Below are 27,771 nucleotides of genomic sequence, written 5' to 3' on the forward strand. Positions count from 1 at the left end.
TTATTCATTCTAATTTAAGGTTGTGTGTGCCGGTAATACATTTTAATGTTTTTCGAAGGTCTCTTTCTATAATATATCATTAAACTACTGTTGTATGTAAAGTAAATAAGGTTTTCAAAATGTTTAAGAAGCTTCATTTGCAATTAAAACAAAACAACACAGAACCCCTGGACCAGTGGCCAGGACCTGGGCAGTGTGAGTGCCGCTGAAAATCAGCTCGCGTGCTGCCTTTGGCACGCATGCCATAGGTTGCCTACCCCTGTATTAGTCCTTTTCAGATAATCATGCTGTTGTTACAAATATGTTCCTCACCAATGGTTAATAAAAATGCCCTTAATACTTTTTTTTTTTGCTTTAGTATATAAAAAAACTCTCATGTTAATAAATATGGTAGCTGATCAGTTTGAATTACATTTTGGATTAGAAAAAATATAGTTACAAGCTTTTAGTCATAATTTCTTAAGATTTTGCACACAGGGATTTTCATTTTGGTCAATATGCCTTAAGTAATATGGAGTCTAAGCACAATCAATAAATAAAGCCATTAAACCTGAAAAGAACCTCTACTAATATGGTAAAACAGTCAAATTACAAGTTGACATTTCGCCTGCGTCTTCTGCACAGATACCACAAGGATATCGTGTTATTTCACACATTCGAATACTAATCTTCATATGCTTTCTTTCACTTTTAAGTTGCAACCATCATCTATAGGAAACTAAAAACAAAAAGAGGCTCAAGGAATGCCACTGGGGCTCCCGTAGTGCCATGTGGGTTATTAATAAAACAGCAAAGATGCTAGGAAGTACCTCATACAACCTATCAATAATGTCCTATGTATTTCAGTTAATTTTTCTTCTTTTAAAGTGAGGAACCAATATTACTGCATATAGCTAGGCATAGCACAGCTAACTATAAAAAAGGAAAAAAAGATCTATTTTCTTTTTAGGAAGAAAAATCAAGCAATTCTCAAAGATTTATAGGAACACTGTAAGAAGGCAGCATTAGCTTTTTTATTAATTATTATTATTATTAAAGAGATATGCTTGTCATATCCTAGTCACTAAAGGTTCAATAAATTATGGGAGAGAAGGGTAGCCAGATCTACATACAAGGCATTCAGCACCACACAGGATCAGGCCCAATTTTTTTTTTTTTTTTAAGTCTTCTTTTTATGTCAAGGAAATAAGCTCCACTAGGCCTTTTTAGCAGAGAGTGAACTACATTAAATACACATAGACACAGAAAGAAAAAGGTACAAAAAACAGAGTGAGAAATATACATGTATATATAGCATAAAATATATACAAATATTAATATAGTTGTGTCATACTATGCTATCAGAAAAGTTATGGGAAACAATACTGAAAAGCTTACTGCTCAACCATCCTCTATTTGAGCATCGAAACCCTTCTTTAGCAGGGTTACTGGTCTAGTAGATGGTAGGAAGCTGTAGATGTGGTATATCTTGATTTCAGGAAGGCTTTTGACAGTCTCAGACGACATTCTCATAAGCAAACTAGAGATATGAGAGTTAGATGAAATTACTATAAAAGTGAGTGTACAACTGGTTGAAAGATTGTACTCAAAGAATAGTTATCAATGGTTCACTGTCAAACTGGGTGAACGCACCTAGTAGGGTCCCGCAGGGGGTCTCTCTGGGTCCATTAATATTCAATATTTTCATTAATGATTTGGATAACGCAATAGAGCATGCTTATAAAATTTGTGGATGACATGTGCCTGGAAGGGGCTGTTAGCACTTTGGAGAACAAATTTAGAATTCAGAATGAGCTTGACAAATTAGAGACCTGGTCTGAAATCAAGAAGAAGAAATTAAATAGAGTGAAAAGCACTACACTTCTGAAGGGGGGGAGGGGTGTCATAAATAGATAGCTAAGGGTTAATGTTTATTTTACCTGTAAAGGGTTAACAAAGGGAACCAAACACCTGACCACAGGACCAATCAGGAAACTGGATTTTTCAAAGTCAGGGAGGGAATTTTTCGGGTCTGAGTCTTTTGTCTGTCTCTCAGCTATGAGAAGGTTCTTTCTATCTTCTGTTTCCAAATTGTAAGTACAGGTAGAAAAACAATATAGGCTTTTATGTTGTTTTAGTTGTATTTACATGTGTGTAGCTTGCTGGAATGTTTCAAATTGGATCTCTCTTTGAATCAGACCTGGTATTCATATTTTCTTTATAGCAACTAGCCCTGTATTGTCATCTGATACAGCGAAATATTTTGATGTCTTTTTTTCCTCTTTTTTTATTTATATAAGCGTTCTTTTTAAGACTTGTTTGAGTTTTTCTCTCTGGTAGGCCTAAGAAACGAAGGGAGGGAATCTCTTATGTGTTCAATCTACGGAGGTAATGTCTGCAACCACAGCCATTGTGAGGGGAGAGAGAAGAACTCTTTTCTGTTTCCTGGTCTTTGGGCGGATTTGCTCTTGTGGAATAGAGGAGACATGCTTCTTGGTTATTAGTGATGTAAAAAGATTGCATCAGTACTCCAGGTTAGCCCAGAAGAAAGATCTGGGTGGGAGAGAGGAGGGGAAGGGAAGTGGGTTATTTACCTTTGCAGTAAGACTCAGGGCTTCTGAGTCTTGGTCCCTCAGGGATTAAGCGTTTGGGGTAGAACCACGGGCCAAAACCCTGGAATTTTTGGATGGTGGCAGCGAGATCAAAGCTAAGCTGGTAATTAAGCTTAGAAGGGTTCATGCTAGGCACCCAGATTTCTGGACGCTAAGGTCCAGATTTGGGAAAGAGGCTTATGATAGGGTGGAAAAATCAAAAATGTACAACTACACAATGGGGAATAGCTGGCTAGGCAATAGTACTGCTCAAGAGAATCTGGCAGTTACAAAGGATCACAAATTAAACACTGATCAACAATGTGATGCAGTTACATAAAAAAAGACTACTGTCATTCTGGGCTCTATTAACTGGAGTGTCATGTGTAATACCTCAGGATATAATTATCTTCTGCTCAGCACTGGTTAGGCCTCAGCTGCGATACTGTGCCCAATTCTGGACACAATCCTTTAGAAAAGATGTGGAAAAATTGGAGAGATTCCAGAGACGAACTACAAAAATGATACAAAGTTTAGAAAACCTGACCTACGAGAAAAGGCTAAAAAACCTGGGCATGTTTAGTACTGAGAAAAGAAGACTGAAGGGGAACCTAATAACAGTTTTCAAATGTGTTAAGGGCTATTATAAAGAGGATGGTAATCAATTGTTCATGTCCACTGAAGGAAAGACAAGAAATAATTGACTTAATCTGAAGCCAGGAAGATTTAGGTTAGCTATTAGGAAAATCTAACTATAAAGATAGTTAAGCACTGGAATAGGCGACAAAGGGAGATCATGGAACACCCCTCCCCCCAATCACTGGAGGTTTTAAAAAAGGTTAGATAAACACCTGTCAGGGATGGTCTAGGTATTCTTGCACTTGCCTCACAGCAGAGGGCTGGACTAGATGACCTCTCAAAATCCCTTCCAAGCTCTTAGCCAAGATGGTCAGGGATGCAACTCCATGCTCTGAGTGTCCCTGGCTTTTGTTCGCCAGAAGCTGGAAATGGATGACACAGGATTGATCACTCAATTGCCTATTCAGTTCAGTCCCTCTAGAGCATATGGCAATGGCCACTGTTGGGAGGGTAGATGGACCATAGGTCTGGCCCAGTATAGCCAGCCATTCTTATGTTCCAACCCTACATTTCTATGAAAACCAAGAGTCAATTTAAGGCCACTATCTTGCAAACATTTATTCATGTGCACGGCCCCATTGATATGTGACTACTCACACGTCACCTGGGTAAAGTCAAGCACATGCATAAATGTTTGGAGGATTAGGGCCCAAGGCATGAAAATAAAAGTTCACTTTATGATCTTTGTGTATTTCTCCCAGACTGCTGTTTGAAAATACAATAAATGAACCAAGAAAAAATATCTACATAGATGGATTTATTCTAAGACACCCACTCTGGGAAGGAAATCAGGTTGGTATGATGATTTGGCATTGCTCAGCCAACACTGGTGTATCCAGAAATGAAAAATATTGTTTTCCATACAACTGAATATAATTATATGGATCATGATAACTATTACTGTCTTTGCAAAATTATACAATGCAAGTCACACTTAAAAAACCATAATCTAAAAAGGTTTGGATTCCCATAGAGAACTGCTCCTTAAAACTGCACTTTTTCTATAGGTCAGTCTTGGTGACCCAGAGTATAAATTATACATGGAATAGGATTTACCATAGGGTAACAGACCGGCAGATCAACATTCGATGCATCAGACGAAATCAAAGACCAAGCCTTTGATCGATGCTGTGTTTAGAGAAAATTCATTCCTGTCCCTTGCAAAGGATCATCTCACAATGTGATGTGCAAGATTCAAATTACTTTTATTTTTCTTTCCCATGGTTTATATCAGGTCTTCATGCATCACTGTGGTAATGACTACTCCAGGATGCTGGGGCAAGGTTTCTTTATAAAGGCTTTTCTCCATAGAGGAAAGTAGAGAGAAACAGGATGCTCAGGAAGCCCAGGGGCTGTTTACATATTTATCTCCCTGGAAAAATCACACGATGAACACAGATAAACAAGAAAAATTCTGGTTTCCCCTGCCTCTAGCCAAGAGTTAATCCTGATCTAGCCATGACAATGGATCTCCATGCAAAACTAGAATTACAGGATTACATGGGGAAAGTGAAAATAGAAGAAAAAGAAAGGAAACTGCTACTGTTGCATTTCTGTCTTCAAGATTCTGGAAATTAGAAACAAAAAGTAAAACATCTTGTGAAAGAGAACACTTGAAATAAAAACAGATCTGGAATTCATTAAACAGCCCTTAACCACAAGAAGTCTTATGTATCTGTATGGAAGGGCTATCATTGTGGTAGGTACTTCAAAGATTCAGACCTGTTGAAAACTGCTATTAGATTTAAGGGAACATTAAGGATGAAGACAAACCCAAAAGAATGGGAAATCGGGGCGGGGGGGGAGGGGGAGGTATGAGGATCTGTTGACCAGTCTTTGGCAGGTTTGGGTCTGAGATCTTTGAACAAAGTTCAAAAGCTGGAAATCTGGAGCTCTCTTTCCGAGCTGTTGGCTAGACCAGGCTTTAAAAGGATATTAGCTCATGGGTTCCAGGATATGCATCTGAAAAGCATAGCATAGGCAAGGCAGTGTACACTTTATATGTGCTAAATTGGTTAGTTGAAACCCAGGCTTAGAGGCGACATGTGGGAGTGTGTGAGGGGTCCTGTCCCAGCCCCTCCGAGATTTGCTGTTTGGCTTGTACTGAGCATGCTCAGTAACACTGCAGAAACCGCCTGCCCTCACTCGCCCCGTCCCTTCCCACACACACACACACTATCGGCAGGCACACATCATCTCTGCCAGGCTTCCCATCCTCATACACAACACTTCACTTGGTTGTGAGCCATTTAAAGGATTCCAAGGCTGCTCCTATTTTAAGTGTTGTCTTCTCCAAGTTTTACTTTTTTGTCTTGGAATTAAGTTTGAAAAACACTAAAGGCACTACTCTAACATGAACTTTGCATGTGCTAAAGTCAGCACAGGATTCTAGTTAACACTTTCTAATGCCACATCTCTTATCCTTGTCTAGACAAAACCTAGGTCTGGTTATCTAATTAGCCGTTGAGGTCTGGTGGATCTACCCCATCTCCCACCTCAACCCCAGATTCCATAACTAACATCTCAAGCGCAACCACTAGAGTCACTTGAGGGCCTAATAGGTTTGTTAAAGCCTGTTCAGTAGCAACTACAATACAAGACATGCCAAGAGGAAAAAAATGTTAGTATTACAAATGTCATTCTGGTGGACTAATAGTACCGCTCTGCCCTGCCAAACAGGAGACTGCAATTTAATTCCTACTCAAGTCAGCAAGGTCTGAAATGGATATGAATAAAAGTAAATCAAATTAATGCAGAAAATCCAAAAGATAACATACTGTCACCTTGGGCCAAAACTCCTAATCCAAGATATTTGACCCTAATTCATAGCTACAAGAACAACTGTCCAAAGATACTTAAACAAGAAAGCTGTATACGTGGTATGACACAGAATTAGGCTATGCTAGTTGATGGAAAAGCCACTGTCAATACCAGACAATCTATCAACTCAGACCAAATGGCATGTAAAAGAATGTCAAATCAACTGTCCAAAGGACAGTTTCCATGTCAATAAAGCAATTAAAGTGAATTACCAAGCTGCTCTGACTGATTCAATAACTCGCTCCTACAAATATGCAATCAAAATAGAGTCACACTTAAAGACCTACACAAATACTTGCTAGCTCATTGTTACTATGACTGGGGAAAAAAGTCTACAATGAAGCTTTCCTAAAGTGCTTTACTCAAAGCAAAAGAACAGATGTGCAATACATTGAGAGTGAAACGGTTAGCTTCTGAAATAGTACCCTTCAAAAAGAAATGCCATCTTTAAGAGAGTGATTATGAAGGAAAAGTGTAGAATTAATGCAGTATATTCCCTGGAGGCTTTGATTATATAAAGCCACAACACACTGCAATGGAGGAAATTGTTATTTTAATCAAGTCTGAAAACTTTGTGGACTGGATTAAATGATAAGCGTTTTGTAGACGCATGAAAGATCTTGTGATTGAACTTGTGATACTAACATTTTTACTGGCTGCTAAGATATTTTACTTCCTGTAAAAGTATGGTTGGTGAAGTTTTCTAATAAAGAACAAAAATTAGTTATGATAAGAAAACCCACTTTAAGGAACTACAAAAGTTTGAAAATTGTATATAAATATTTCCTATTGAGTTTCACATGAAACTAAAATTAAACTTCAGCTCAATTCCTTTCTGTGTCTAGGTCACATTTTTCATACAAGTGAGATATTTGTTAAAATTCATAGCACTTCAACTACACATTCTTCCATTATGACATAGTGAGGGTTATTTTAAGATGGAATGCCATTAATCTGTGCCCCTTAGCTCAGTAATTTGTAAATGATTAGCTCCAAGGCACTGAAACAAAGTAAAGCCTGACTAACCTATTTCATTTGACTATTAGCATTTAATTTAAATAAGTTTTCAAATCCTATTGCCAGAACTCAGCACCTGTTACTAAAAAGAGGAATTAAACATAAAGCAAGTAATAAGAAAAAAGCAAGAGAGATGCAGCAATATGCATCCCCAGCAGAGCAAGAGCAAGGGGGGTTTATGCTTACAACTAACGGTATTTTAGACCAACTTCTATGCAGGTTTCAAACAAGAATGTGTGTTTCCTTCATTAATGTCTCCTTGAAAAGAAGTTCAATTTGTTTACACTATTTCTTGCTGTCATGAACTTGGCTTTGCACCATCAAGCATGACAAAATATATACAGGAATTAGATCAAATATAAAACCATTTAAATTCATATTCTCCTTCCCACAAAAAATGCTTTTTTAACATGGGGCATTGCCCTTTTCAAAAAAAGGAAAGAGGCACATAATGTTTAACTCTTGTCACACCTATGATGGATGCCATTAATAATGCGTCGGATCTGGCAAGCGTTTGGGTATGTGTGATGGTCAGACTAGGCTGCAGGAGGGTTATAGGAATGCAATAGCTCAGTAACTGTAGACCTAGTGAGAGCTTAATTCCTCAAGAGGTCATGGAGCTTCTTTGACCCAGGTTAAAAACAAGAACTGAAACACACTGCATTTACAAAAGTTAGCAATAGGTATGGAACTCCCATGTTCAGTTAGTCACTCTTGCAACAGCACATGTTAAAAATACTTTATGATATTTAGTACAGAATACAAAATTATTTCTATTATTTATATTTTTCACCTTGAACAATTCAGACTAGTGTTATCTTCAATTTCTGATGAAGATCAGGGCCTTTTCTAGGCCAGTGGTTTTCAAACTGCAGGTCATGACCCAGTACTGGGTCACGGAATGTAAGGCACTGGGTCACGGCATCTCTGATCAGCACCGCCGACTGGGCTGTTAAAAGTCCCATCAGTGGTGCTGCCTGGCTAAGGCAGGCTAGTCCCTACCTGTTCTGACACCGCGCTGCACCCCAGAAGCGCCAGCAGGAGGCCCAGCTGCCAGGCAGGGGGGCCACGGGGCTCCAGGCGCTGCCCCCACCCCAAGCACCAGCTCCACACTCCCATTGGCCAGGAACTGGCCAACGAGAGCTGGGGAAGGCGGGGCCTGAGGGCAAGAGCCACACAAAATTGCTTGCAAGCCTCTACCTAGGAGCCAGATCTGGGGCTGCTGGCTGCTTCTGGGGTGCAGCGTGGGCTTCTGGGGCAAGGCCTGCCTTAGCACCCCTGCTGCACCGCTGATGAGGAGCCGCTTGAAGTAAACTTGCACCCCAATCCCCTGCCCCAGGCCTGAGCCCCCCCGAAACCCCTCATCTCCAGCTCCGTTGGGTCATGGGCATCAACAATTTTTTTCAACCAGATCACCAGAAAAAAAGTTTGAAAACCACTGTCTTAGTCAATGGCTAAAAGACACTACCTAGACTTATGGGCTAATTACAGATATAAGCCCAGCTACCTCAGGGTATGTCTACACTGCAGTTAAAGACCCACAGCTGGTCAATGCCAGCTGACTGGGGCTTGAGCTAAGGGGCTGTTTAACTGAGGTGTAGACGTTCTGGCCTGAGCTCTGGGACCCTCCCACCCCACAGGGTCCTAGAGCCCAGGCTCCAGCCCAAGCCCAGAGGTCTACACTGCAATTAAACAGTCCCACAGCCCAAGCCCAAGTCTGCTGGCATGGGCCAGCTGTGGGTTTATAATTGCAGTGTAGACATACCCTCACAGTCCACAAGGAAACAAATGCTATGTGCTCTTGGAAAGCTGTGGCATTATTCTGTTTCAAGCCCTGGTAGTTTGGAAATTCTGGACCTTAAAATCTTGACACTCTGATTATTAATTGCTTTTATCTGAATGTGTATTGCAATACAAAATTACTATGATAGCCAAAACTAGAAACTAATGCTTTATGCCATAGGAAAGTATCTCTCAGTTCTCAGATGTAAATTAAAGATTTATCCTTCCTAGCTCTTAGAGTCACTGGATACTTAAGTGAGCACTGCTGATTTCAACAGAAACTTCACTAATTTAGTTACTACAAAAGGTCAGTATACTCCTACATAAGGAACACGTTTTACTTTCAATCTTTGTAGCTAGCATCTATTCACAGAGGGATCTCTACTACGAATTGATAGTAATACAGGACCTTAAATTTTCAAACCCAACCCACAGACCACAAATTTAAAATGTAATCTAGCCCCCATTTTTACAACCAGTAAACTTTCCTAGACTAAAGATCAGCAAGGAAAGAATAACCTCTGGCCATGATTATTTCTAAAAATTGCTATGGCAGATGTGCCCTCTCGCTCTTTCCCTCCATATCTAGACAGATACTGATAATGGAAACTTAAGTCTTACTAAAGTACAGGCAACCATTTATTTTAGTTTCTGACTTCAGGCCATTTCTCAACACAGATGAAATGTAAGGACTTGTCTCCACAAGAAAGCTGTACAGATTTAAAGTTAAGCCAGTACAAACACCCTGTCTGGACACTTATTTCAGTTTCAGTGCAGGTTTTTTCAGATTAGTTTAAACAGATTCCTAATCTAAGCCATAATAAACATGGTTAGTGGGAATAAGGTAGTTAGCAATCCTGTCACATGCAGCAGTGAGGCTAGAAGACCCAAGTGGTCTTCACTACATTGGACTCCAGGATACATTCTTGCCATAAGACAAGTAAGATTTCCTTATCTCCACTAACATCATTTAACAGCAAAAATTATTAAATTATAGGTAACTGATCTCTAAACTATAAAATTTTCTTAAACTGGTGACAGGAAAGAAGCAAACAACGAACTCCAGAAGAGGTTTTTAAATATGTCAAATACATTTTTTGATCCATCATACCTAATAGCTGCCCCACACAGAAATGACATCCGTTTAGAAAGGAACTCAACCAAAGTCTATAGGCTTCTTAGATAGGAGAACCCAGAAAAAGGGAGTTATTTTTGGAGGAGCTGGAATAGACTTATTGGGGAGAATAGGTCACTGGATTCCAACAGAGTATACACTAAAATGTTTTTTACTGACTAAAGCAAATAATGAGTTCCTCCAACACAAGCATACACAGACTAACATCTTGTTTCTAGTGCTCAACATCAAAAGTGTCTCATTTCCCCACTTAGCAAGCAAGAATCAACATTAAATTCCTGGAGTCAGTACTAAATGACTTGTACATTAAGGCCTCTTGTGAAACAAATGTATTGCTAACTCTTAGGCTTTCTGTAGGACCACAGGAATCTTGTTATCACATTCATTTGATTGGTAGAACGGAAATATGCCAGTAGCTTTTGGGTTAAGAGTCTGGTGTAAAATTAAAATTGCAGATATTTAAGTGGAAAGATGCCAACTGTAAACAGGAATCAACTAACATGGAACATGTTAATACAATGTGGTGTTTAAATTTTCAACTAGGATCAACAGTAAAAAATTTTAAAGCCATTGGCTGGCAATAGCACGATGGTTATCTATGAGTAAATGGATTAGAACAAAGCATCGGAGCAGAAGGAGAAAATGAGCTACTAATATTTTCTATGCCTTGGTCTACACTATGAGTTTAGGTCGAATTTAGCAGCATTAGATCGATTTTACCCTACACCCGTCCACAGGACGCAGCCATTTCTGTTGACTTAAAGGGCTCTTAAAATCAATTTCGGTACTCCTACGCAAGGAGGGGATTAGCACTGAAATTGACCTTGCTGGATTCAATTTGGGGTAGTGTGACATAAACGTCTTATCCCCTTTAATAAGATCCTGCTGGTTTTTATTTTATTGGTATAACAATGAAAGGAGGCATGAAGCAATGCTCAGGCTACTCAAGGATCAAACTCATTCTCCGGTGTGTTGTTGAGCAGGACAGGCAGCAGGAGGAACACAGACTGCTGCTGCAGCCCCTGTGTGACCAACCACCTTCCTCCCCAAGTTCCATAGCCTCTTCACCCAGACACCCAAGAACTCAGCATGTGGGGGCGGGGCCCTGGTCACCCAACCACTCCATCCCAGAGGACTGTCCAAGCAACAGAAAGCTGCCATTCAATAGGTTTTGAAGGGCAGTGTGGCCTTGTCCTTCCCTCCTCTCCGGCTATCTTCGCAGTTACCCTCTATTTGTGTGACAAAGTAATAAAGAATGCATGAATTTTGAACAATGACTTTATTGCTTCTGCAAGCAGTACTCAAAAGGGGGAGGGAAGGATAGTTTATTTACAGGGAAGTTGAGTGAACCAAGGGGACAGGTTTTTATTAAGGAGAAACAAACAGAACTTTCACACCGTAGCCCCCTTAACAGTCATGAAACTGGTTTTCGAAGCTTCTCTGATGCATACTGCACACTGCTGTGCTCTTCTAATTGCCCTGGTGTCTGGCTGTGTGTAATCTGCAGCCAGGAGATTTGCCTCAACCTCCCACCCCATCATAAATGTCTCCCCCTTACTCTCACAGATATTGTGGAGCACACAGCAAGCAGTAACAACAATGGAAATATTGGTTTCGCAGAGGTCTAACCAAGTCGGTAAACTGCTCCAGCGCGCTTTTAAACATTCAAAGGCACATTCTATCACCATTCTGCACTTGCTCAGTCTATAGTTGAACAGCTCCTGATTACTGTCCAGGCTGCCTGTGTATGGCTTCATGAGCCATGGCATTAAGGGGCAGGCTGGGTCCCCAAGGATAACTATAAGCATTTCAACCTCCCCAATGGTTATTTTCTGGTCTGGAAAGTAAGTCCCTTGCTCCAGCCGTTGACACAGACCAGAGTTCCTAAAGATGCGAGCGTCATGTATCTTTCCTGGCCATCCCATGTTGATGTTGGTGAAATGTCCCTTGTGATCCACCCGTGCTTGCAGCACCATTGACAAGTACACCTTTCAGTTTATGTACTCACTGCCTTGGTGGTCCAGTCCCAAGATAGATGGAACGCATATCCCTATCACCCCCTCCCCCCCAAACACACACACAGAGTTAGGGAATCCCACTGCAGCAAAGCCATCCACTATGGTCTGCACATTTCCCAGAGTCACTACCCTTGATAGCAGCAGGTCAAAAATCGCTTTGGCTACTTGGATCACAGCAGCCCCCATAGTATATTTGCCCACTCCAAATTGATTCCCAACTGACCAGTAGCTGTCTGGCATTGCAAGCTTCCAGAGGGCTATCACCACTCGCTTGTGAACTGTCAGGGCAGCTCTCATCTTGGTATTCTTGCACTTCAGGGCAGAGGAAAGCATGTCACAAAGTTCCATGAAAGTTCCCTTACGCATGCGAAAGTTTCACAGCCACTGTGAATCATCCCAGACCTGCAACACTATGTGGTCCCACCAGTCTGTGCTTGTTTCCTGGGCCCAGAATCAGTATTCCATGGCATGAGCCTGCCCCATTGTCATCAGGACAGACAAATTGCCATGGCCTGTGCTTTTAGAGAAGTCTGTGTCCATGTCCTCATCACTCTCATGACCACCCTGCCATTGCTTCCTCGCCTGCCTTTGAAGGTTCTGATGCTGCATATACTGCAGGATAATGTGCGTGCTGTTTACAGTGCTCATAGCTGCCACAGCAATCTGAGTGGGCTCCATTCTTGCTGTGTTATGGCATCTGTGCAGAAAAAAAGGCACAAAACGACTGTCTGCGGTTGCTCTCATGGAGGAAGGGTCAACTGATGACTAGCTATCTCACAGTTCCCACAGTCTCCGCCAACCATTTGAATTCTGAGTTAAGCTCCCAATGCCTGATGGGTCAAACACATTCTTGTGGGTGTATCTGGGTACATGTCATCAGGCCTCACCCTCTTCCCCAACGAAAGCAACAGAAGAAAACTGTTTCTCGCCTTTTTTCACTGTCACCGTATGTCTACTGGATGCTGCTAGCAGACGTGGTACTGCAGCGCTACACAGCAGCATCCCCTTGCCTTGCCTTGCCTTGCGGATGGCAGATGGTGCACTATGACTGGTAGCCGTCATCGTCATCCCGTGGGTGCTCCTGGCCGGCCTCAGTGAGGTCAGTCGGGGGCTCCTGGACAAAAATGGGAATGACTTCAGGTCATTCTCTCTAAGTTGTGTGTAATGGAGATTCAGTCCTGCCTGGAATATGTTAACATCTGGAGGCTTCTGCCTCAGGCTGCTCTCCCAGTCGGCAGCACCGTGCAGTCATACCTGCCCCAGCCTACCCCTTACTCCCATGGCTCATGAAGCCTGGACAGTAGTAAGGAGCAGTTCAACTATAGTCTGAGCAAGTGCAGAATGGTGGTTCACTCTACTTCCCTGTAAGCCAATCACTCTCCCCCACCCTTGATCTCTGCTTGCAAAGGCAATAAAGTCAGCGTTGTTTCAAATTCATGCATTCTTTATTACTTCTTCACATAAATGGGGGGGATAACTGTCAAGGTAGCCTGGGAGGGGTGGGGAAGGAGGGAAGCAGCACGTGGGGCTGTTGTAGGGGCACCCCCTAGAATGGCATGCAGCTCATCATTTCTGTGGGATGTCTGGGACTCTGACCCAGAGCAACCATTTGCATCTGTGGTTCTTTAGTAGGCTTGCCTGATATTCTAGACAAAACTAGACAAAAAACTTAGAGAGAATGACCTGAAGTCATTCCCATTTTTGTCCAGGCGCCCCCGACCGATTTCACCGAGGCCGGCCAGGAGCATCCATGACAGCAGCAGATGGTACAGTAGGACTGGTAACCATCTTTGCCAACTTGCAAAGGCAGGGAACTGCTGCTGTGTAGCACTGCATTACTGCATCGGTCAGCAGCACCAAGAAGACATATGGTGACAGTGGGCTCCATGCTTGCCGTGGTATGTTGTCTGCACAGGTAACCCAGGAAAAAAGGTGAGAAACGATTTTTTCCCGTTGCTTTCAAGGGGGGGGGGGGCGGTGCGCTGGCAACATGTACCCAGAACCACCCACAACAATGTTTTTGCCCCATCAGGTATTGAGAGCGCAACCCAGAATTCCAGTAGGGGACAGAGACTGCAGGAACTGTTGATAGCTACCACAGTTCAACACTCAAAGAGTTGACGCTAGCCTCAGTACTGTGGACGCACACTGCCGACTTAGTGGGGACACACACAAATGACAGTATCAAATCGCTTTCTAAAAAAATCAATTTCTATTAAATCAAACTAATTTCATAGTGTAAACATACCCTTTGTTCTTGGCAGCAGTTTTCCAATTTACAGATATTCTGGGACTGCTACAAAAGCACTATATTAGCATAATAATCAACAAGCACTGCTTGACACTAGACAGAATAGAAACAATTGACTTTTGGAAGGTTTTCCTGACAACTGGAGACTCCAAACTGGTAGTTTATGATTTAACTAGGCTTGCACAATTTTCCATTGGTTAACTAATTTTTAAGGAAAGCTCTTAAACATTAGTTGTGATATTAGCCTGTGGCACTGCAATGAAGAGCTATTTATACCAAAAAGTTAAAGAGTTGTATTATGAAAATATTCCATTATGTCCATTCATTTTATGTAAAAATGAATCACCACCAGATGTGAGGTTTTAATGATCACTGGAAGCTGCTGCCATCATCTCTAGCCAAATTCACCATAGATTAGAAAGTGTCCTGGCAAACAATAGCCAGGAGGTGATCAAAAACAGGATTCTTACTGAGCAATCACAATTACTACTTCAAGGCTCCCCAAAGCACAACTCAGAGTGGATGTGAATTCACACTGGAAGAATCCTGGATTAAAACCAGATTCCCTTGGCAAAAGACTAAATATCATTATGCTCATAAAACCTACACTAAAATAGAGAGGACCAATCCTTTAAACTAATCCAACAAACAGGAGATGCCTAAATCCACAGAAGTAAGTAGACTTCTAAAAGTTTACACATCAGTTGGGAATGCGACAATGATAAATAGATAATTTGCAACATTATCTGCTATCTGATCATTAGTTTCAAGATTGTGTCAAATGCCCTAAAATTACTTTGCATATATTAAGATTTTATGAGGTCATGATGCTAACCATCTGACTAGCAATGAGCAAGTAATGCTCTGTTTATTCACGTCTCCTTCAAATTCACTTATTTTCTTCCCATATCACAACATTATGACACTATTTTGAAACTAAAGGGGTGAAGGGAAGGAATTTAATCTTAGCAATGTTTACAGACTTCTTATTTCCTCTGCCATAGAGCTATCCACATGCCATAGGGAAGAAAGGGCGTGGAAAGTCAATTACAAACACACCCCAAAAAAAGAATTGATTCAAGCAATCTTTTAAAAAGAAACTATTATCAGATATTCCATTTCATGTTCAAAATAATCCATTTTACAATCAACAATATCAACTTCTAAAGGAGAAAGTCTGTGACATGCTTCTGCCACATTTGAAAAGTCGGTATTATTGCTCTGGGTTAACAATTCTGGTAACCGAAGCAAAAAAGACAACTGATACCTTGGACATAAAAGTTCCATACATTAAAACTCTTCACCCAAAGTAACCAAGAACAGGGGAACCGTTTCCTATGAGCCAGACTCCTGAGAGGAATGAAATTAACTATTTTATATCCCGTCAAAATTAAGTTTCTAAAGCCAAAAATCTCAAAGAATCAAGGGCCTCAAATTTTGGCTATCACAATATAATAAAAATACCTAGCTCTTATATAGTACTTTTCATCAGTAGATCTCAACAAAATCTTAAACATCTGGAGCTGTCTGTGGTCGCTACCCAGATTGATTAATCCTGAAGCATAGAAAAGACTTACTGTGCTGACTGGGCCTCTGTGTGTGGCACACCCACCACCTACACACATTCTAAGATTATGGCTCCTACCAGACAGAATGCACCCGGTTTCAAAAAGAAACAGAGGAAGTTAAGTGTGTGCATTTCCTGCCTTGAAGAAGGAGGGCAAGTGTTTGCACCAGCACCTGGAGGGGAACTGCCTCTGTTCCCTCTTCCAGTAAACTGAGCTCATGCCAGTCTTACTGTTCCAGGAACTCTGCATGGATATGCTAACCCACCAATAAGGAGACCACCACGTTCTGTTAGAGGCATACAGCGGATATTTTTATTTTGATCAAATTCATTAAACTTATTATTCAGGGAAATACAAGACCCTAATTTAAAGATAAGAATGTGTTGTATTAATTCAAAGACAGACGCAAAAAAGGAAGGGGACAGCGGAATTTGCCAGGCTTAAAACCCTTTCCCATGACTTGGTCTTCCCCTGCCTAGTTTAGTGCAACTTACTTTTCTCTTTCACAGACATTTCTACAGCCAAAGTTCAGCACTGTTTAACTATGACAGAAAATGTAAGAGTGTAGAATCCCAGAACAGAAAGACAACTGGGCTAATTTATTTTTAAGATATCAATTCATGGGAAAGAGTCACCAAACCTCCAGGATTGCCCTGAAGTCTCCAGGAATTACAGATTAATCTTTAATTAGAGATTATGTCACGTGATGAAACCTCCAAGAATACCTCCATCCAAAATTGGCAATGCTATGGGGAAGGCGGCAACATCGTTGAAAAGGTAGGTTTTACCTGATCTACAGAATACCCAACTTACTCTATTCTGTTCATCCACAATGCTGCTGCCAAATTAATCTCCCTCACTTGTTGTTCAGATCACATCACTCCCTCTATAAATGCCTTCATTATATTTGCATTCCCTTACGCAAATTCAAACTTTGTCCTTGTTTAACATCTGTAAAATATGTCCCTCCCTATCTCTCAATGTTTACCCACTATGCGGCTGCAGGGACTGAAATAATAGGAGGAAGTGAGTCAGGGACACATGCTGCAACTACATGCCAATTGTGACCAAGGACACTCAAAATACAGTAGACATGCAGCCAAGCATGAACTTAGTTTCACAGTAAAATGTGAAGTATTTTTTTTTAATGTGCTTCTAAAGACATTTAAACCCAATCACCTCCCATACTTGGACTGCTTATTTTGTGACTGCAATAAAGCACAGGGATTCTACAGGTAGAATTTACTTGTCTAGGCTAATCTGATTTCATACCTCTTCCTTAGATTTCTCCCTCCCTTCCTGATATCCTACTACTTCTCATGAATGGAACTAGTCCTCACCTCAACAACACCCGGCCATACATGATAGAGAACCCAGTCTCTCTGTTTGGGTATAGAGGGAAGAGAATACATTTAAATGAGTTACCACCAGAGATCTCTGAGGTTGGAATAGCCATCTCCCCCCAATCTCCACTGAAATGCAAAAAAATTAATATAGTAAATTGCCACCTCCAGAACTGAATCTTCATCTGTTTCAACAGTGGTTGCTAGTGCACCAATCCAAAGCATTATTAAGTTGGTTGGTTATATAGCTCCTCCACAGGCTACCCCTGTCACTGAGCATACCTGTAGAGCAGCAAGGAGAGCTACTGCCACAGTAATGTTTTCTTCCTTTTCATTCTCTCTCTGCTGGTTTTATTTCCTATGTAGCTCATAATTAGAATCATAGAATACCAGGGTTGGAAGGGACCTCAGGAGGTCATCTAGTCCAACCGCCTGCTCAAAGCAGGACCAATCCCCACACAGATTTTTACCCCAGTTCTCTAAATGGCTCCATCAAGGACAGAATTCACAACCCTGGGTTTAGTAGGCCAATGCTCAAACCACTGAGCTATTCTCTCCTCTCCTGCCCCCCTCCCCAAATAAAAATATAGATGGACATTCCTGCTTTACCAAGGTTCAATCTTTGGACTGAGAACAAATCTAAAGATGTAAGACTTTCTCAAAAAAATTCAATGCAAAATGTGATTTTTTATCAAATTAAATTTTTTCTAGGACAATTTTTCACTGAAAGCATCTGCTTTAGTTGAAAATTGATTCCCTCCTCCCATCAGTAAAACAACAATTTTTGATTGCTAAGAAAAAAGTTGTTAAAGTTTTCCATGGCTGGAGGGGAATATTTGCCCATCAGCTGCAATAAGCTTCTATTCCGAATGGTAATTTACACAAATAAAATTTCTATTTAATATTTCTGCATCAAAAATGTATGTAAAAATAAAGGAGGTATTGATAATGAAGAGTAGCAAAGAAGACTCATGACTAGATCTGAGGGCCCTTGAAATGATCCATTCAGAACCAGCAAGCCAGATAGAAGAATGCATCATTTCCTAAACAAAGGGATTCCAGTTTAAAAAAAAAAAAAAATCCAGCAACTCAACTTCTGCCATAGCTGAAGCCAATTTATAAGTCAATCAGATGCTTTGAGAGCTTTGGATTAATAATACTTGAATATGTTATGCTTCAGAAAGTTTCAACAATATAAATCTTCTTTAAATTTATTAGATGAATATTTTGTGTGTCCATTTTAGATGCCACTGATCTTAAAGACTCACAGATTGGTTCTTTTCGTTAATGGAATGAAAAGGTATTTCCTCACAACAGTATACTAGCTTTATTTTCTCCAGAGAATAAGCTAGGGCCCTTCCAGTTGGCTGCTACAAAAGTACATCATTGAAACACACAGCACACTCACCATCAAACAAGATGACCCTCACAATGATTTTATCCTTTAGAGAACACCAGGTACTTCAGACCCCACACGCAAAACAACAGTGCTGGAAGGTTAAACAGTAATTTTCCAGGACACTGATGAGATATAAAAATAAGATTTATAGTCAAGTATCAACCAAAATTAGCACCTACTTTATTGTGTCATGGCTTGCACCAAAGTTAAATCTTAGATTTTTCTATTCATTAAAAGCTCCTAGCACTAGCTACACTCACTTTTGCTTACAGAATTCAAAGGGTAAAAGGAAAAAAATCACTGTTTAAAATAAGAGTATACACTGTAGTCCTGTAAAGCTATGCATTTTTAAAATGACAATGTGCAAGGATCCCAAAACAGAAACAGCTTCCTGAAACCATTTCTCCAACATATAGGCTATTGAAAGTACATTTGCTTAAACTAACAGAAGTATTTGTAGCCTATTGATTCTGTGAATATTGGTAGTTTTTACACAACAGTAAGTAACTTAAAAACTGGAAAAGTTAGTAATGTTTTTAAAAAAAAAAGGTTTTACCACACATATTATATCTCATAACCACTTTTGCCTTTTACTCCTGTTCTTCAGTAGATTATATTACTGTTATAAGGAAGTCTAAAGGAAGAGAGCAGTGGTTACAAGAACAGCTGGAATGTGTCTGGTTTCTATAACACAATAGAATCCAAGCATTTTCCACAACTCTGCAAGGTTGTATTAAATATAATACACCCAAGTGCTCATTAAAAACTTCAAAACTTTGGATGAAAAAAGTAGTATGTTTGATAGAGAAAAAAAGTTAAATGAAGGAAGTTATTCCAGTACAGAAAAAACTAACAAGAGCACTGAGTATGGAAGATATTATCTGATGTCTGTTCACTTCTGAACCATGGAAGGAAAATGTAAGTGGCCCCACAAAACTGATGAAAGATTCAGGTCACAGTTCAAGAACACAGAAGCAGAGAAGTAATAATAGTTCCATGATTGACTGTAGCTGGTAGCTTGGCTAACTAACTGAGAACAAAAGAAAACTACAAGTAAATAATCTAAACACATCAGTCTAGTCCAAAAGATCGACTAAAGAAAATGTTACATAACCCAAATATTAGAAAGTGTAGATATACAGCTAGGAAGATTTCCTAAAGCTGATGAATATCACTAAAAATGCTGAATATAAGCATCTAGTGGTAAGATTTCAGAGAAATACCAAAAAATGCGAAGGCAGCTATAATGAATAAAAGAAACCAATATATGTCTGCAAAACCTACTGAGAAGCACTGCAAATTCAACTAAAGTTCTATAATGCACACATATTACAGAACTGTGAAGACAAGCAACAAACATTATACAAAATCCTGACTAAAGTGTAAAAAAAAAAAAAAAAACAACTTACCAATTCACTAAAATATCTTTATATTCTCAAAGAACAAAATTACCATCCCAATAGTTCTCCCTGACACTTCCAAACACACACACAGCACTGTGACACTGCATTACTCAGAAAAGAGAATTTCAGCTAAATCTAGGAAGAGCTAAGCCATCATGTTCCGAAACATTCTTACCATCTCTGCTGTATGAAATTCTTGACAGTCACTTTCATAGTTTTGAACAGATCAGAGTAAGGTTACTTCTAAAATTTTATTTTCATCACTATTTACTTTAAAGTGTATATCTGCAGTGGCAGTCCATGTTCATACCTTAATTTGGATAAGTTTTGATTTATTCCATGCAAGAACCCATGGCCAAGAGTCTACAGAAAAAATGAAATATTGATGCTTTTACTTAATAGAGGCTTAAATCCATCCCTTATGTAGACATTAAGAACCCAGGCAAGACTTGACAGCACAGCTATAAAAAGGTCTCCAGAAACTAGCCCACCCAGGTTTTATGGTTTGATCCTAGAATTACTCAATAATAGATATAGTACAGGCAGCACAACATACAGATTTTACTTTTCAATTATACAGTTTCATTCTGAAAACATTCAGGACATTGATGGGCTTTTAGCATGCAACCTGGGCATACTTTATTTGGAGCCAGGCAAAACCTTTACATCATGGGTAGCACAATTGAGGTAACTAATAGTCTGTTCAGATCACGTACCTCTAGGCAATGAAATGAGACAGGAATGCCTAACATCTCTACACTCATTTGTCCCATCTGTTGAACCAGACTGTATATATTAGATCCATGCTTGAAAAGAATGAGGGAGGATTTTTAAGAAAATGCAAGAAATACATCCCAGCTAGTCATCTTTGCTGTACTGGCAGAAGCCATGAAAATATACAGTAGACATGCGGGCTTTATAACAAGTTCCACAAACAAAGTCATTTGGTGACCACATGTGAAACGATGGTTTCATTGGACTCAATCCTTAGACAGTATCCTCAAATTGGAAGGTTACTTTAACTAACTCTGGTCATCTTTTTAACAGTAAGTTCTATCTTCAAGATGAAACATTCTGCCACTAATATTGAAATGAAATATGTAGGATTTTGTTTTAAGATACCTGTAGTATAAAAAGTACTCTAAAATAAAATTTTAGATCACTAATTTACATCACTGCTACACTGCAATACTCCCGCACAAGAAGTGTAGCACAGAACTGATCTTCCTTATAACTCTAACATTCTTGGTTAGAGTTATAAGGAATGGTTCTCAGAATGTGTAACTATTTTCAGAACTCTAGATCCACTCATTAATGGGGATAAAAATCCACAGACATAGGTCAGAAGAGGCCCCCTGACATTTTGCAATGCTGAATATTGCTTGGCCCATCTATGTTCACTTAAGTGGACCAGTCAAAGTTGTGTTATAGATCTACAGGTCACATAAGCCACTGAAGTGAAACTTTGTTCTTTTAAGAACTCCCCAACCCCCCCCCCCCAAAAAAAACCCCAAGATTTGCATGGATTACTGCCAAGTAGAGATTTACTACTATAAAAATCATTATATTCTAGTTAGACACCCATAAGGCAAATAATACTTGACCTTTGCTGGTAAGGATTCAAACTGTTTCAACGAACAATTTCAAACTGAGAAGTTCACTTGGAGAGTTGGTTTCATTACAGATGTGGAACTCAAATAAAATAATAGTTTTATAAGACAATGGATATCTCCGCTGCTTTACCTACATATGTTCTAGTGGAGTCATTAGCAATCCAGAACCACCCTTCCTTCTGAAATTTTTGATGGGCAGACCAAAGGCTCACCTCCTATCCCTACACCTGACATTACAATCTGTAGTGCTAAGTAGACACCTTTTCCGAGATTCACAGAAAGAGTCTTTAGGTTGAGGAGGGAAGTAGTCTACTCACACATCTTGAAGCAGTGGGGAAGGAAAGGGTTAAGCTTGCATCTATCAAACTCAGGCCAATCCTTTGATCCCTTAGACTATCTTTACACTAGCAGGCATCTCAGGAACCATACTGAGTTCAACAGGAGTAGAAGAGCTATTCAGATTATTGCCTAGTTAGAAGAGGAGATGAAGGATAGTCTTGTGGTTAAAATTCAGGATGTTAAGAGAGCAGAGTTCTACACTATTCCTGGTTTTGCCATAGACTTGCTGTGTGATCTTGGCCTTGGGAAGGGATACCTCTACCCCATTGTAATAATATTTTGAAGATGGTGTTTCTCACATCAGCAATTTATGCGAACTGCAATTGGCACTCATCTATCCAACCAAGATGTGAAATTAAAACCAAACTTTGTATAGTCATGACTGGCAATGGCTGTTATTGTATAGATTTGGGGGATTCCAGAGGTCTCAGCTATAATGGTCTATAAACCTAATGTTCTACTGTGCTTTGGTTTCGAAAATTGTCTGCATAAGGATGCCTGAAAATGGTTTTCATTTTGCACTCATACAAACTATTCTCTGCCACTGAAAAAATTAGGAGGCTCCAAAAACCATCTAACTCTATACATGCAATATGATGGGGGCTAATTTAGCTACAACTAATTAGGAAAGAGATCTTGGAGTCATCATGGATAGTTCTCTGAAGATGTCCATGCAGCGTGCAGCAGCAGTCAAAAAAGCAAACAGGATGTTGGGAATCATTAAAAAAGAGAATTAGATGGAGAATATCTTATTGCCTTTATATAAATCCATGGCACGCCAACATCTTGAATGCTGCGTACAGATGTGGTCTCCTCATCTCAGAAAAGATATACTGGCATTAGAAAAAGTTCAGAAGAGGGCAACTAAAATGATTAGGGGTTTGGAACAGGTCCCATATGAGGAGAAGATGTTACAGAGGTCCATAAAGGATCTAGCTATATATATAAATTATCAAGCTGAGAGGAATAAAAAGAGGATAACACTAAGAGAAGAGTCCAGCCAATAAGAGAAGATTATGATAAAATCATGAGTGGTGGTGGAGAATAATGAATAGGAAAAGTTATTTTTACTTGTTTCTCATAAATATATTAAAACAAGAATCTAGGACCATCCAAATGAAATTAATGGGTTATCGGTTAACAAATAAAAGGAAGTTCTTCTTCCCACAAAGCGCTCATTGTCACCTTGTTTGGAAACTTACCTATGCCGAGAAGATTGTGAAAAAGGCTAGATGTAATAAAAACCAGGCAAAAGCGTTCACGTTTGAAAAGAAACTAGATATAATTCATGGAGGTTAAATCCATTTAACACTCGCCGCCCTCATTACCAGGATGCGGTACGCAACACATGGTTGTCCTTAGCCTCTGTTTGTCAGAGGGGGAGATGGAAATTCCAAGGAGAGATCACTTTGATCACTACTACTCTCAATACCGGTGTTTTCACTCTCATTTTTGGGGCACCTGGCATTGGCCACTGCCAGTAGACAGGATACCGGGGTGGATGGACCTTTGTTCTGACCCAGTATGGCTGTTCTTATGTTCTCTCTGAAAATGGTCAATCTCCTACTAGAATATTGAATTCTGTGCTCAGCAAAGAAACATTTTAGAACATGGAACTCTGTCCAGATTTCACTGAAAATTGCACTTGGTGAACTATATATGCCCTTTACTGCATTCTCAATTAATGTACTGTTTCTCAGTGGTCAGAAGTGACCTCTTCCCTTTACCAGCATTAGCACTACTTTAAACACCTTTCCTTTGTTGTTCTCCTCATCATGTAAAAAGACTGCAAAGTGAAAAAAACGCCTCAAAGCAAGCAAACATTTCTAACAAAGTAACTAAGTTTAAACTGCAAGAAAATTGTTGATCTAAAGATGTAGGCAAGATTTTCAAAAATAGAAGCCTAACTAGAGGCTCCTGGATACATATATGCAAACGTGCCTGATTTTCAGAAATGCAGAGCACCCAACAGCATCCACCTAGGTTGATCTATTTTTAAATGTTACTGTCTAATAGATTCATGTTGCTGTATTTCACTAGGATTTCATAGAGTAAGGAATTGTTCATACTAACTTAACCAAACACAAGTTTCAGGTCAAAGGACTTGTCTACACAGTGCAGCAACACATACTAGATGGGTGTGAATTCTAACATGCAACATGTTGCACACTAACTGATCTGTGTAACTGGCCTGTTAGTTCACACTAAAGTTCCCTAGTGTGTAATACTGTTGAAAGTTTATCTTATCAGGAAACTTCTCTCTCAGTTATTGGCCCTATAAAGTTAATTGATATAGGCAAAGTTACTAATACCAAGTGACTTCTCTGTATTTTTTGTAACTGGATTTAATTAAAAACAATACATAGCAAAAGAGACTATAATTGGTTTAAAGCAAAGCTTGAATTTCAAAGTAAATACATTTAAATTTACATTTGCCCAGAACATAAAATGATTTTTTAAATTTTTTAAATAGGTTATAATAAAGGTGTTGAAAATATGTTATATTTAAAATCTGAATGTTATCCAGGCAGGTCAGATTACTAAGTGCTAAAGAAAGAATTCATAATTCAGAAGCAAAGCATATTTATATTATATCACACAAGCTAAATAGAAGTTTAAAGCTCTGTTTTTACACTATGCAAGTACCACCGAATACTTTACACTTGCTACTCCTCTCTGTTTGCTACTATCAGTAGAAGAGAAGACTATTCAGTTGGTATGACTAGCCAATGTTAAATGGAATTTTTTTTTTAAAAGTTAGGTTTTCAAATATGTTTTTATTCAAGTGAGTTAATGTAATTAAGTATAAATTGCACTGACTTTAAAATAGCTATTCTTAAAGCAGGAGTACAGAAATGCTTTAAAAATTACTTTAAACCCCTAAATTGATGCAAACTAGACATTAATTTAAAAAAAATCCAATTCATTTACTTGCCATGTCCTGAATTGATAATCCTGTGCAACCCCTGCATAGTTTTAGGCACCAGGATGTCATCAATTTGCAAACAGGAAAGAGAACCCTGAAACCAGGACTTGACAAGTAAGCAAAGGAAAAATTAAAGTTGTTTCTTTGACTATTTAGCTTTTTAAAAAAAAGTATTTTGAAGTATGTGTACAGTCAAAAAATTATAAGTTACTATATACACTTAAAAAAAAGTTTATAAACATACAAAATGATTGAAGATGGAGCCAGAGTATTAGCCTCTCTAAAGTTTATAGAAATGCACTAAAGTTAGTGTACTCATCTTGAACAGTAACTTGCCTTGAACACATACCTTGCAATTGTATGTCAGTGAGTAATGCGATTGGTGTAGTTTATCACTGTAATTCATACTAGCAATATGTAAACTCTAGATCATCCACTGAACAATCCTCCCTTTACATACTGTTCTGTACAGTGACCACAGGCATAAGCCAGAGAAGTCCTGGTATCAGACTATACATAAACAAAGTTCTATTAACAAAGAATCCGAGTTTTCAACTCACACAGGTATAGGTTACCCATAATTTCCAGTAGACTGGGGGGGGGGGGAGGGTTATCAAAAGCTGTCCCAGGAAAAGAACGAAAAAACTGTAAATGGTAATTAGAGGAGTAAAGCTCTGGTATCCTTTAATGGAAGGGTTTATTTTTGCGTTTAAATGGTTATGAGACCGGGAAGCTTTTGATAACACATTCTACCTATAATAAACTGCAGCTATTCACGAAGTTAGAAAGTTTGTAAGCACGTCTCTTGCAGGTCAAGCTTCCCTCAACTACCCCCTAAAACAAATACATAAAAAAAAAAAAAATCTTCGGTTTACGGTGTAGCTTCTCTTCAGTCACTTGCTCTGAACTCGCAGCCTTCACAAACCAAGTGGGTCACACAACCTCAGTCCTGCCCACAGATGCAGCTTTCTCCCCCCGCCCAGGCTTTGAGCTCATCAGATTCTCTACTAGAAGAATGCGGACCCTATTGTTTCCTTTAAAACGCCCCAGACAGCATCAGTGGAAAACAAACATAACCCGTGTGGCAAGGCCGGGAGCAGGGATACCTTGAAGAGCAGTGGGCATGTCTTCCTCCAGCACTTAGAGACGGACAAACGCTAAAGTTTACAAGCGCCTAAGCTCCATCAGCGCTGCACGCCACCTTATCAGCGAAGAGGAGTCCCCCGGTCTACGGGGAATGTTTAGCAGCTCGTGTATGAGACCCAAGCTATAAAGCAAGGCAACCAATAAAGACAATTTTAAAAAAAATGCTCTCACCTCCACCCATCTCTGAGCTTCAGCAAAAGCTACATCGCAGCTGCCCTCGGCATCTTCTCTCCCCTCCATGGCTGGGAACCAAGAGAAAAGGGGTGGAGAAGCGAGAGATCAGTGGCAACCCCCAGCAACGCCGCCGCTCCGGTGGGACTGGAGCTGGAGACTCCGCTAGGGCTTTTGAACGCTCCCGTCAGCTCCTCCCCGCCCCCTCCCCGGGAGTTTGGGAAGGCTCCGAAAACCACAAGAATCTGAAGAAGCCGCTGTCTGGACACCAAATCCGAGTCATCCCGAGGCAGCCGGGGGGGCTGAGAAGAGGGCGGGAAAGTTTCTTAAACCGCATTTCTCCCCTCCGCCCCCCGCCAGCACCCCCAGAATGTCAGCCAGCCTCTGGCCGCTGCTCCAGCCCTGGGGGCGCGAGCCACCGCCTCCTCTCCGCGGGGGAACGAACTCACTACGCCGGGGTTAGGGGTTCAGCTCTGCGTCCCCGGGGATAAGTGTCTGGAAAGGCCGGGGCTGGGATATGCCCGCTGCAGCCTGGCTGGAGGAGGGGGGCGGCGGAGGGGCTCCCCCCACAGCCCTAGCAGCGGGGCCCTGGCTGGCTTTATGCGCCCAGCCCGCGCCCCGCGTAGTGGCTCCGCCACGCACCGGGGATAGCTCCCGACAGCCCCACTTCCCGGCGCCGCTCGCCACCCACAAATGCCGAGCGGAGACTGAACCTCGCCCCGCTCTCGCTTTCCCAGCCGCGCGTCTCTTACCTGCGGCTACTCGCCCGCACCGACTCTCCCCCGCTGCAGCGCAGTCTGGCGGCTCCGCTCTTCACGCCCTGGCTCCAAGCGTCCCTCCCGCTCCCGGGACGCAGCGGCCCGACCCCACCTGGCGGCAGGTAAAAGAAGCGCCCCTGAAGGACGCGCCGGCCTCGCCTTGGCACCCTGGTTGTGCCGCGCATGCAGGTGCTCTGCAGCGCCCCCTCCCCGCGCAGCGCCGCCAGGGGAGCGAAGCGGGGATCGCTCCCGACCTGCCCTGGCAAGCAGCCCTCCTCCCCCCACCTTCAGCCGAGAGCCCAGGTGGAGAGACCCTGAGTGCCCTGCAGTTTGCTATCGGCACAGGGCGCGTCTTTCTGCTAAAGTCCTTAAAAGGAACATCCGCCTCCCTTGTGCTGCTTGGGGAGCCAAGAACCCCCGGGGGTCTTTCCTAAGAGCAGGAGTGTGCCACTGCCTCCTTGGCCAAAAAAAGGCCACCCCCAGCCCAAGCACTGCCGGGCAGGGCTCCAAACACGGATTACTTGTTTGGGTTCCTTTCGCATGAAATGGTGCTAAGCTGTTAGCTACTGTTCAGCCCTCATACACTCTTCCAAAAAGCCCGAAGTGCAGATGCATAGGGCCCATGTCGGTTATCACCCATGGGAGCTAGGGTGGTGTTAGGGTACAGACTGCAATGATTGTTCCTGTTGAATCTGAGAGAGTAAGGACTTGTGTGGCAGTCCAAAGAGAAGGGGACAGCATTCTATATTGTCTCTTTGTCAGTCATTCCTTGTGTTGTCTCCAAAGGCACAAGTAAAAATGCCAGAGGCAAGATTCCAGTATCCTGGGACCACCAACCCCATCCCCCTGTGTTTCAAATTGAAAGATTTTTCC

General features: G+C 41.0%; 1 protein-coding gene across 1 annotated transcript in view; it reads right to left on the minus strand.

Moving 5' to 3' along the window:
- Window positions 1-26,292, minus strand: part of LMO7 (LIM domain 7) — a 197,996-nt gene extending 171,704 nt beyond the window's left edge. The window contains exon 1 of the mRNA XM_075061540.1: window positions 26,141-26,292. Coding sequence (XP_074917641.1) covers window positions 26,141-26,209 — 69 coding nt within the window. The 5' untranslated portion in view covers window positions 26,210-26,292. The remainder of the gene's footprint in view (window positions 1-26,140) is intronic.
- Window positions 26,293-27,771: the final 1,479 nt, after the last annotated feature.

The sequence above is a fragment of the Chelonoidis abingdonii genome, chromosome 1 (genome assembly GCF_003597395.2).
Source record: "Chelonoidis abingdonii isolate Lonesome George chromosome 1, CheloAbing_2.0, whole genome shotgun sequence".
Taxonomy (NCBI): domain Eukaryota; kingdom Metazoa; phylum Chordata; order Testudines; family Testudinidae; genus Chelonoidis; species Chelonoidis abingdonii.